Here is an 11,979-nt window from a genome sequence, read left to right as displayed (position 1 = left end):
TATTGAATTCATTTATATGATCCGCAACACGTCCACCTTCAGACATCTGTAGATTGAACAATCTACGCATCAAATACACCTTGTTCATAGCCGACGGTTTTTCATACATATTTGACAGCGCCTTCATCAGATCTGACGTTGTCTTCTCCTTGATGATGTTAAACGCCACGTTTCTGGATAGCGTCAACCGGATCATCCCTAAGGCTTGTCGATCCTTGAGCTTCCACTGTTCCGTGGTCATGGTATCCGGCTTCACCCCCAACAGAGGTTCGTGAAGATCTTTCTAGTATAGATAATCTTCAATCGGATCCATCGAACTTCTCAATTCCAATCTTTGAACTTTCTATCTTCACAGATCATGGTGAATTTCGCCTAGCTCTGATACCAGTTGTTAGGATCGCACAACAAGTTTGTGCCCAAATTTGCTGATAGTTACCTAATATTCGACAACATCGATACACTACAAACAAAATAAAAACATGCTCGTGTCTAGATCACTAAGGAATGTCAATCCGAGATTAACAGTATCGAGCTAACATTGGACTTCATATATTTGACATCAAGACACTATTAAGCAAAGTTTCAATACAAAGTTGTGTCTATCATCTAATTCGTGACGCCGAATGATCCACCAGATCCATTACTGACTTCACCACGATCAATTAAGTGAAACCGAATTTATATAGCCAACTATATTAAAAACGCTAAAACATATTACTCGATCTCAAAATCCAGATGTGTAACTCTAACCATCGAGCTCGAACACCCTAAGTAACATGATCTCTCTCATTGAGAGCCCAAGAATGGATCATATTGAAAGAGTTGTTTGAAGTTATAAGGCTTAACAACGTCAGCATCTCCACTCGACATCTCCTTGGCGAGCTGCTCGAAAGTCTTTTCAGTTGGATGATAAGAATCAAAGAACATNCTATTAAGCAAAGTTTCAATACGAAGTTGTGTCTATCATCTAATTCGTGACGCCGAATGATCCACCAGATCCATTACTGACTTCACCACGATCAATTAAGTGAAACCGAATTTATATAGCCAACTATATTAAAAACGCTAAAACATATTACTCGATCTCAAAATCCAGATGTGTAACTCTAACCATCGAGCTCGAACACCCTAAGTAACATGATCTCTCTCATTGAGAGCCCAAGAATGGATCATATTGAAAGAGTTGTTTGAAGTTATAAGGCTTAACAACGTCAGCATCTCCACTCGACATCTCCTTGGCGAGCTGCTCGAAAGTCTTTTCAGTTGGATGATAAGAATCAAAGAACATATAGTCTTGGACATTCTCACAAAGAGTATATGGTAAAGCTCCTTTCTTCCTTCCACAATTAAAAAATCCTCTAAACTCGTCGCTCCCGCAACATGCTGTGTCCACTATCTTGAAACCTAACAAAACCGCACACGGGTTAGGTTGAGAAAATCTTTTGAACCTACTTGAAGTCACTGACATCGTTTATAAGCGTCAAATATTTTTAATCTTTGTAATAATTTCAAAAGTAGGGTGAGATAGAGTATGGTTGCAACCCTATTTTTGGGCTAATCGAGATGATTGAATTGGCCCAACGAAAAAATGTCAACCTACAACCCGACCCAGATTTTCGTTCTTCTCAAAAAATTCAACTCAACCCAATCTAGAAAAAATAAAAATAAAAATCTAACCCAACCCAACCTTAATGGTTTAGGTTAAATAGTTCAGATCAGTCAGATTTTCGAGTCATTTGAATACTCGTAACTAGTTAGAAGAAATAAGAACGGGAAATTAATTACCATATTTGGTAGGGTTTAGAATTTTCTCAAGGAGCAAAGTGTGGGTATCAGCAAAAGCATATTTGAATCCATGGAGTTGAGTGGCGAGTCTTTGTATGGCCATGAGAAGCAACTTGTTGTGCACCCTTGCTAACGAAGACGTCTCTTCGAAAAATTGGGCACTTTTTTTCAATCTCGAACTTGGCATATAACCCATAGGAGGCACCGTCATAAACCCAAATTTCCTTCCTCCACACTTGTATACTTCCTATATCATAAAATCCATAATCATTACAAGTTTCAATTACGTCATTAAATTTTCAAAAGTTTTACCTTAAGTGCTATCGTTATGTTTCCGATCACCATATCCGCGAACTGTTCTTGAGCGTCTAGGGTTTTGAATATGTCGTAGCTTATATCGAACGGATTTAGGTAATCGTTTCCTCCGAAATTAAACAAAAAAACCGAGTTGGAGAAGAAGCTTTGAGTTCTTGCATTCCCAAGCCTCTTTGTTAGTGAGTTCTTCACCCTTTTGAAGAACTTCATTTGGGTTTGAAGCCCTATGGCCTGAAAACCAAACAATTGTAAGAATTGGCATTCAATTGATTCAAAGAAGAAAGAACATAGTTTGTTTGGTTTGATTGGAACCTGTCCTTGATGACTCCCAGCTAAAGCGCCACCTCCACCGGATGCAAAGTTCACACCATTCAAGTACAAATTGTTCTTAGGGTCCAAATATGGTTGAATTAAAGGCAATTTTGCATACTCAGCTGCAATAAAATTCTTCTCTTCGTTACAATTTCTCCCCAAATAAGCTCGTTCATCAAATTCCAATTAGAAATACCGTTATGTTTATGGATATTCATAAAACTCAATAGCTCGGATAACCTAAACTATTTAACCCAAACTATAAACATTGAGTTGAGTTAGGTTTTTTTCGATTCGGGTTGGGTTAAATTTTTGAAAAACCAAAAATTTAGATCGATTTATCCGTAGTTAACATTTTTTTTGTAAAGTCAACCTGACCAACTCGAAAATAGAGTTGTTTAACTGGCCAGAAAGTCACCGGTGGTGTTGATGTAGTTGTTGTTTCCGGCATCCACGTAGGAATCTCCGAATATGAAAAACCCAAAGCGGTTTTCCGACGACGTAATACCAGGCAGTTGTATTCCCGGGAAACCGCTTCCCGCTGCTCCAATTCCGAGCAAGATGAAGAAGAAGAAGCTGCCCATATTTGGAATCTTCAACTCTCTCCCACTGCCCGCTCACTGCCCGCTCTTCCTCTCTTCTTATAATAATAATTATTTAAATTTTGTGGACAACTGAACTGACAATATCACGTGTCTGCTTTTATCGAAGGTTTCAAACTTATGGGACCACGTGGAAAATATGGAGTTAGAATTATTTCCATTAATTTAAAAAAAAATCAAATAATGATTATATATAAAACAAATACTAAAGGCTGTTTTTTTTTTTAATTAAATTAAAATTTCAATTATTTTCAAATTTAAGTCAAGTTTTTTTTAAATTAAAAAAAAATATTTTTGAATTGATTTTTTTTTTCTATTTTAAATAAATATTGAATATAAACAAAATAAATTAAAATAATAAATTTAAGCGCATTATAAACTAAAATAATTCCTAAAATTGAAATTCTCACGACAACTGTCAATTTGTCAGTGTCTCATATGCTTTATAAATGAATGGATTAAATTTCAAAGGACGGAAGTGGTTAGGTAGGAAGAATTTGGTAGAAGACAAAGTGACTAAGGTAATTGAAGGTGGGTTAAAAATTACTTTTCATCTCTGTAAAAAAAATGTTTCTCAAGTTTTAATACACCGGGTGAATGTTAGTGTTACATATTTTTCTGAGATGTTTTTGGTTGATGTTATTCTCAATCGCTCCTTACGATAGTATGAAATTGTAACGGTTTGAAAAATCGATAGATCTCGCATCGATGATGCCGTTCCTCTTACTCTAAGCTTCGACATAGTGAAATTGAATAAAGAAGAAGTCGCCAGAGACGAAGGGTAAATCGAAGGTTTGTTTTTAGTACTGTCAGACAAAGAAGACAAGCTAACGAGTCGGTTTCAGATTTGGATCTCGAATTTCAGGTGACCCACGTTGTTGCAACTGTTGAATAAACCTTAAATGTTATTTTCTTTAATGAGTTTTAAATTCAAAAGTTAGTGGAAAAGTGAAAGGCTAAGAGTCTTGAAGATGAAAAGCAAGAGTCTCGAAGATGAAAGGTCAAGAGTTATAAGAAATAGTAGCGTTTTTATGAGTATAATTAGTTTTTTTTTTTTTTTTTTTTTTTTAATTTGGTATNCGTGGCGAATGTGATGGGTCAAATGCCGCTACCGCGACTAACGAAGACAAGCTACGAGAATTGGAGCATTCAAATGAAAGCTCTTCTCGGTTCTCAAGATGCATGGGAGGTGGTGTGAGAAGGTTTCGAAGAACCAAAAGATACCACGGATTATACGGCGGCACAAAACAAGGCGTTGAAAGAGGTGCGATCAAAGGATAAGGCGACACTATACATGTTGTTCCGAGTCGTTGACGAGTCGGGCTTTGAGAAGATTGCCAGTGCAACTACTTCAAAAGAAGTGTGGGACATTTTAGGAAAAGTGTTCCAAGGAGCCGACCGAGTCAAGCAAGTGCGTCTCCAAACTCTTTGTGGCGAGTTGGAGAGCGTAAAGATGAAGGAGTCGGAAAGTGTATCTGACTACATCATGCGTGTACAGACTGTGGTAAACCAACTCAACCAAAACAGAGAAATGTTAACCGAGATGCGAGTTGTGGAGAAGATTTTGAGATTATTAACCAACAATTTTGAGAACGTTGTATGAGTGACAAAAGAGTCAAAGGACCTAGCGACGTTCACGGTCGACAAGCTCGCCGATTCTCTCGAGACACACTAGCAACGTAAGAAGAAGGAGGAGAAAACACACGATCAAGCACTTCTGACCAAGGCGTCAATCAAAGATGAAAAGGTACTCTATTCTCAAAATTTTCAAGGTAGAGGTCGTGGCCGTGGAAGTCATGGAAATGGTCGCGGTGGTCAAGGCAGTAGTCATGAAGGATACTATAAGGAGAAGGGATAGTTGAGCTAAGCAAATTGGTGTGGAAGAGGACGCGGTCGAGGAAGAGGCAACCGATCAAATTATTCCAACACTGAGTACTACAAATGTCACAAATTTGGTCACTATGCGAATGATTGTAACTGCGACAAATGTTGACGATCAAAAAAGTACATCGGGTTATGTATTCTTTATGAACAACACAACATTTACTTAGCTTTCAAAAAAACAACCGATCATGACGCTCTTGACGTGTGAAGCTGAATATGTGGCAGCATCTTGGTGTGTATGTCACGCGATATGGCTTAGAAATTTGTCGAGCAAAATGGAGCTAAAGCAACTAGGTGCAACCTTGATTCAAGTTGACAACAAATCATTAATTGAGTTGGCAAAGAACTCAGTGAACCATGAAAGAAGCAAACACATTGACGTTGGTTTTCATTTTATCCGAGATCATGTGAAAGAAGGAAGTGTGGAATTGCTGCATGTGGCAAGTTTGGATCAAGTTGCGGATATTTTTACAAGACCGTTATCGAAAGTACTTTTCGACAAATACAAGAAGATGATTGGTATGACTGATTGTATAAGCATTTAAGTTTAGGGGGAAGTTTTGTTGATTAACCTTAAATGTTATTTTCTCTCCTGAGTTTTATTATTTAAGTTTTAGAAAAGCAGGTCAATGCTTATAAATAGATGATGTTAATATTATGTAATGAATGTCTTGTATACATGATGCATATATATAATATGTCATGGATGAAAGAAGAAAGAAGAAAGAAGGTACACGTCCATATTAACCTAATATAGCGAAGAAGTATCATACTTACACACGCACACACTCACACACGCATGCACGGGTTTAGCGACGTGTAATGCATTGTGCTCAACCAAGTTAGGCCCAGGAAGTACGTATACGAGCCCGCTTGATGGGTCCATGTGTGCATACGTGGATCATGTATGGGGAAATACCGCACATCAAACCTTACTTGAAACTTGTTGTCGCTAGCAAACTTCACACACAGTATGTACCTTCTCATTTCCAAATTGCTGACATCTTCACCAAAAGTCTTTCTCAACCACTCTTTGAAATTTTTAAATCCAAGCTTCAAGTTCGTTCAAGCTTGACACTCAACCTGCGGGAGGGGACAGTGTTGAGGATATTTAGCCTTCCATTACGATTTACCATATGTATTATATTTGACCATTGATTTTAGGCTAATATCTTGCATTATTGAGGATAATTAGCCTTCCATTACCGTTTACAATAAGTATCATATTTGACCCTTGATCATAAACTAATATCGTGTATCCATTTATTGGTCCTTCCATTTACTTTATAATCTATTTGATTCTGAACTTTTATCACAATTTATTCGAGGTGGTTTTAAAAGACCAATTGAGTGGGCATATTTATTTGTGTTCGACGCTTATATTGAGACTTAATGCGTTGGTATATATTTGGGGCCTTCTCTCGACACTTTTTTCCACACATTTTTCATCCACGACACATTTTTTACCACGTTTTTCTTGACATTCGAACAATCCTAAAATCTTGTAGTGTTTTATGTACTTAAATATGATTTCATATAAATTTGAATTATTTTTAGGAACAACAAAGTTTGAATCATAATGACATTGGAAAGATACAAAAGTCGAGATTTAACAACAAAAAAAAATATATAATTTTAATATATATTTGCTCGAGATTAAAACTCGCACTTCACTTGAACTCACGACCCCGCAACCCCCACGGAAAGCCAAGCACCCTCACGACTCTCAACCACGCTCCTAGAGTACTTGCAAGAGAGAAAGGAGGTCAGAAGTTTTCTGGCAAGGTCGATCTCACAAACCTAATGTTGAAATGACCCATCCACTATGCGAAAAGAAGCGACGATGATTGCACATACATGAGAGGTAAGCCTTATACACTTTAATGATGTTGTTGGAAGAAAAAATAAAATAAAAGGAGTAAAATAACAGAGAGAAGGACGGAAAGTTTGACTGCCCTTTAAAAGGAGTAAAATAACAGAGAGAAGGACGGAAAGTTTGACTGCCCTTTAAAATAAGATTGTGAAATCTTCTAAACAGCCTATTTAAATATAACTTATCCTAAAGATGGTGGAGGGTGGCCATATCCTAAAAATGGTCTGAACAGATTTCCTATTTAAATATAACTACATTTTCTATTTAAATATAACTTATCCTACAAATGGGTGGGGTGGCCATATCCATTTCCTATTTAAATATAACTAGATTTCCTATGTGGCCAACTGAATCTGTGCCACTTACTCTAAAATTCACGTCTAAGAATTCACTAATACATTCGACGTGTTACGTGTAAGAATTCGCTAATCCATTCGACGTGTGTTACGTCTAAGAATTCGCTAATCCATTCGACGTGTGTTACGTCTAAGAATTCGCTAATCCATTCGACGTGTTTGTCAAAATGGTCAAATGGAGAATTAATGTAAACGTATGAATCTTGGAGAATTAATGTAAACGTATGAATCTAAATAAGGAAATAACAAAGGTTTTATCTAACAAAGAAGCCAACTGAGAGGTAGAGGAGGAAAAAGGACGAGAAAAGGCGTCAGAGACGACGTATAAAGGAGAGAGAAAAGGTGTTGGAATATCGCAGAAATCATGCGAAGAAGAAAGGATCTGTCGGATTTAGATCTAACCTGCACCGACTCGAATAGCTCGATCCAACCCACTGCAGCGCCGTAGACCCTACATCGGTCCACCTGCAGCAACTTAGCCCGAGGCCCACTAACTGCGTCGACCATGCCTGCAGCAACCCAGCACCCATGCGCCCAAATTAGCAACCCGAACCCATGCCTCGACTCGAGAAGGAAATTGCGATGCATCCCTCTCCCACAATGACACATGGCACGCCTGCAACCAGACACTCCCTTGGCTTCAACGGCTTAAACGACTCGACTTCGCGACTCAGAAATCGACTCCTCGACTCGGTAAAGGACAAAAACATCTTTTTCAACTATTTCAACCCTCTCAAAGCTGATTTTAACCCTAATTAAGGTAATTAACGTCGGTACGATGCTCTATTTCACAAATTCAAGTTGAATTTATATTAGAATTGTGAAATACTAACGAAAGGCAATGAACGACCTAATAGGAAACGACCTCAGCGAAAATGGAGCAGTTTAGAGGAACGGAAGCTTAGCAAACTCGAATTAAGGGAAACGTCGACTAAGGTCAAACAAGTAAGTGACTTTACTATAGGATAAGCTAAACCATTGTTTAATGTATGACGATACGTGCCTAGTGACTCATACACGTGTCTTTTATGCTTTATGTTTATGATGCCTTGATGATGATTTATGATATATGATGTATGATGACGTATATGAGTTATATGATGACGTCTTATGATGTTTTACAATGATTATGATGTGTTTATGACGACAAATGATGATGGCAATGTATGTTAACATGATGACGTAAGATGATGTTATTTCCTTAATATGGCGTTATTTTCATGTTAAGATGAAAAATATGATTGAATGTCATAATGCATCACGAGAATAATCTTCCTAGGATACAACCCTAGTTAATGTTAATGACGATGATAATATGAAGATTAATGCACATATATTACTTATAGTAATATAAGGATGAAATTAGGGTTGTGTCATAAAAATGTTTTAAAGACGAGAAATCATGGGGACCTCATGCATTTATGTGTTACCTCCGGATACTTCCCTTTTTACAATGATGATTATGGACATGTACGCTACGATGATGATGGTGATCATGCCGCGCATGACACCCAAGGGTTTGTTGACCTCCAAACGTTGTTACAGACAACTAGCTTGACTATGATGGGTCTAGGTGGGTGCGACCGCCTAGAGATTCACGCTCGTACATGTGGGTCGTGTGTAGGGAAGTACTGCACATCCAATTTAGTTTAGACTAGAGACCACTTTTGTGATGTCCCACATTGGTTGGGGAGGAGAACAAACCACCGTTTATAAGCGTGTGGAAATCTTCCCCTAGCAGACGCGTTTTAAAGCCTTGAGGGGAAGCCCGAAAGGGAAAGCCCAAAGAGGACAATATCTGCTAGCGGTGGATCTAGGTCGTTACAAATGGTATCAGAGCCAGAACACCGGACAATGTGCCAGCCTTTTCGCTGTTCTCCGAAGGGGGGTAGACACAAGTCGGTGTGCTAGTAAGGACGCTGGGCCTCAAAGGGGGTGGATTTTTTGGGGGCGGTCCCACATCGATTGGAGGAAGGAAAGAGTGCCAGCGAGGACGCTGGCCCCAAAGGGGGGTGGATTGTGATATTCCACATTGATTGGGGAGGAGAACAAACCACCATTTATAAGGGTGTGGAAACCTTCCCCTAGCAGATGCGTTTTAAAGCCTTGAGGGGAAGCCCGAAAGAAAAAGCCCAAAGAGAACAATATCTGCTAGCGGTGTTAGCGGTGGATCTGGGTCGTTACAACCCCTAAGATGTTTTAACGCTAGATCCCTAAAGCATGACTTGCATGTATTTGCATTTTTACGACCCCTATAGTGGAGTAACTTACTGATTATTCTTCGAAATGCTCAGACCATATGCTACGTCATTTTCAGGTAAAGGCAAAGCACCCCTGTACAGTTGACGACGACATCACAACCAGAGACCATGACACGTGCATAGGCTAGTAGCATATTTAAATTTCCAGACTTAGGTTAAAATAAGTTGTTATGCATTTCATGTTTTTGAACTATTTATTACTATCATTTTTAATTTTGTTTCGGAATTATGTTTTTGAACACGTAAGACCATGACAATATTTTTAATGATGATGATACGTCTTAAGATGAAATTATGAGATTACGATGATGTTTTAAGAGTTAGATTTCACATGATAGCTCATGTTGAGATGCGGTAGCCACTTTAGGTTAATAGAAATGTACGAAATCAATTGAATCTTTCAACAAAATCCCAAAAAAATTCAATTGTGGTTCAACTTTGAATCAAAATTATACTTAAAATTTCATAAACTCATTAAATTTCATGATTGATGTCATGAAAAGATTAAAATTTGCAACATTTATTAAGATCTAATCTAATGAAACTGAACCAATATATTTAGATAAATTCAGAGTATATATTTGATTAAATAGCGATTTAGTGTTTAATCTTTAAATCTTAGTTCATGATCATGAAAAAGTGACGACTTGAGAAGGAAGTCGTCGGGAATTTCAAGTCTCGATATTCCCACGAAGCCGCACCCAAAAAGATAAAACAGATCGAAAATTCAACGGCGCGTGATTGGAAGAGCAACGAAATGATTGCTGTTCATATATGAATGTTGACCATTCGCTTCATTTTCATTAAGTTTCCCTTCGATTTCTTTCACCGTCTTCCTCGCCGAGATCCCCTCCTTCATTTTCTAGGGTTTCTTTGGATTTCATCGTTCTCCTCTTCGATTCTTTGGATGTTTTCGTTTCTTCTTACGAACTGAGGTATCTCGTTCCTTTTGAATTAATGGCGGCTGTTCTTGAGCTTTTACGCTGAATTTTGTGGATTTTTTTTTTAGTATTTTACTCTGTTTGACTGAAAATTTGAGATGGCGTTTCGGAATTTTTTACTCTCTTAGATCTTGTAAACTTGTTTGCTGGCTTAGTTGTTCTGTTTTTGAGATTCGAGCTTGTTCTTGTGTTAGTGAGAAATTTCCTATTTCGGAAATTTTGTTGAGGTCAAAATTATAGTCTGGAAATGTTGGGAGGACAATCTAGCAAGAACAAATCAGGTGGTGGAGATATTTCTCCTACTCCCTTCCCCATCAATGTTGATTCTGCAGCTGCTTTTAGTTCTTATGAATCTGAGTATGAAAACAATCCAGATTTGCAATCCTTTGATGTTCGAGTGCAGGAACGAACGAGCCGAGCTCTCAATTCGCTTGCGAACAGAGTCGAGGTCGGTTCGTTATCGTTCGATGCACTCATGGAGATCACTGACTTTCTTCTGGAAACGAATGAAGATGCTGTCAAGATTATCCTTGAAAGTAAAGAGGATGTGTGGAGCAACAAAGAGTTGTTTAGGCTTGTGGATACATTCTTTCATAACAGTCTCAAAACGTTAGATTTCTGTGCGGCATTGGAGAAAAGTCTACGACGGAGTCGGGACAGCCAGTTCATTGTTAAGCTCGCTGTCCGAAAGTTTGAGAGTTATGAGAATGGAGGTGATGGTGAGAGATATGTTAGGACATTTGAGCAGTTGAAGAAGTTCCAAGAGGCAGGGGATCCATTTGGTAAGGAGTTTGGGAAGTTGCTGAAGTCGTTGTATGATCAGCACTTATCGACGTTCGATGAGCTGCAATCTCAAAAGACGAAGCTCGACAAGAAATTTAGCTCCATGAAGACATGGAAGAGAGTGTCGAATGTCATTTTCATTACTGCGTTTGCATCCGTTCTGATCTTCTCCGTTGTAGCAGCTGCAATGTCTGCACCTCCTGTGGTGATTGCATTGGCTGCTGCATTGGCTGTTCCGATGGGGCCAGTCGGGAAATGGTGTAACACGTTATGGAATCGTTACTTGAACAGCATCAAAGCTGATAAGCAATTTATGAGCTCTATGGAAGGTCACACTTACATAATTCTGAAGGACCTTCAGAACATTGGTGTGCTCGTGCGGAGATTATCGGATAAGTTAGATTCGTTGTTGCAGAATGCCGATGTTGGCATTCGGGAACTCGGTGCTATGCAGCTCGTAATAGACGAGATCAAGAAAAACCTTGATGGTTTTGATGAGACCATTGAGAAGCTGAGTGTTCATGCTACCAAATGCAGCTCAGATGTAACCAAGGCAAGGACAGTAATCCTTCAGAAAATGGCAAGACATCCAACAGCTGATTAGCTTTGGAAAATAGAGATATGAGAAACTCTTATTCTCTATAACTCTTATTGTCTATATCTATTTATGATAATCTATGATGAACACCAAGATTTAGTTACTTCTTTGTTCTTTATATGGATGTGGGTTAATGTACTTGGTTGATAGGTTCTTTTAAAATTAGCTCGGATGGGATTAAATCGGCTTGAGAAATGTAACGACCCTTAAGAAAATGTGTATAGTTTGCTACCCGTCTTCTGTGGAAGAATGTCTTAAATGTTGTCCAA

The 11,979-nt window shown here is 38.4% G+C and overlaps 2 protein-coding genes across 2 annotated transcripts; one reads left to right on the top strand and one right to left on the bottom strand.

Moving 5' to 3' along the window:
* Window positions 1-977: 977 nt before the first annotated feature.
* LOC111777706 (GDSL esterase/lipase 3-like) lies at window positions 978-2,996 on the bottom strand. Its single transcript, XM_023657428.1, has 5 exons — window positions 2,816-2,996; window positions 2,413-2,552; window positions 2,098-2,331; window positions 1,786-2,032; window positions 978-1,404 (listed from the first exon to the last, which is right to left on the bottom strand). Exons 1-5 carry the CDS (start codon window positions 2,994-2,996, stop codon window positions 1,148-1,150), a joined length of 1,059 nt encoding a protein of 352 aa, XP_023513196.1. The 3' UTR covers window positions 978-1,147.
* Window positions 2,997-10,015: 7,019 nt separating this feature from the next.
* On the top strand, window positions 10,016-11,979 carry LOC111777828 (UPF0496 protein At2g18630-like). The gene has a single exon (XM_023657549.1). The coding sequence runs from the start codon at window positions 10,577-10,579 to the stop codon at window positions 11,714-11,716; it is 1,140 nt and encodes a 379-aa protein (XP_023513317.1). The 5' UTR covers window positions 10,016-10,576; the 3' UTR covers window positions 11,717-11,979.

This window comes from Cucurbita pepo, chromosome LG16 (assembly GCF_002806865.2).
Source record: "Cucurbita pepo subsp. pepo cultivar mu-cu-16 chromosome LG16, ASM280686v2, whole genome shotgun sequence".
Classification (NCBI taxonomy): Eukaryota; Viridiplantae; Streptophyta; class Magnoliopsida; order Cucurbitales; family Cucurbitaceae; genus Cucurbita; species Cucurbita pepo.
This window is presented reverse-complemented; position numbering and strand designations above follow the sequence as displayed.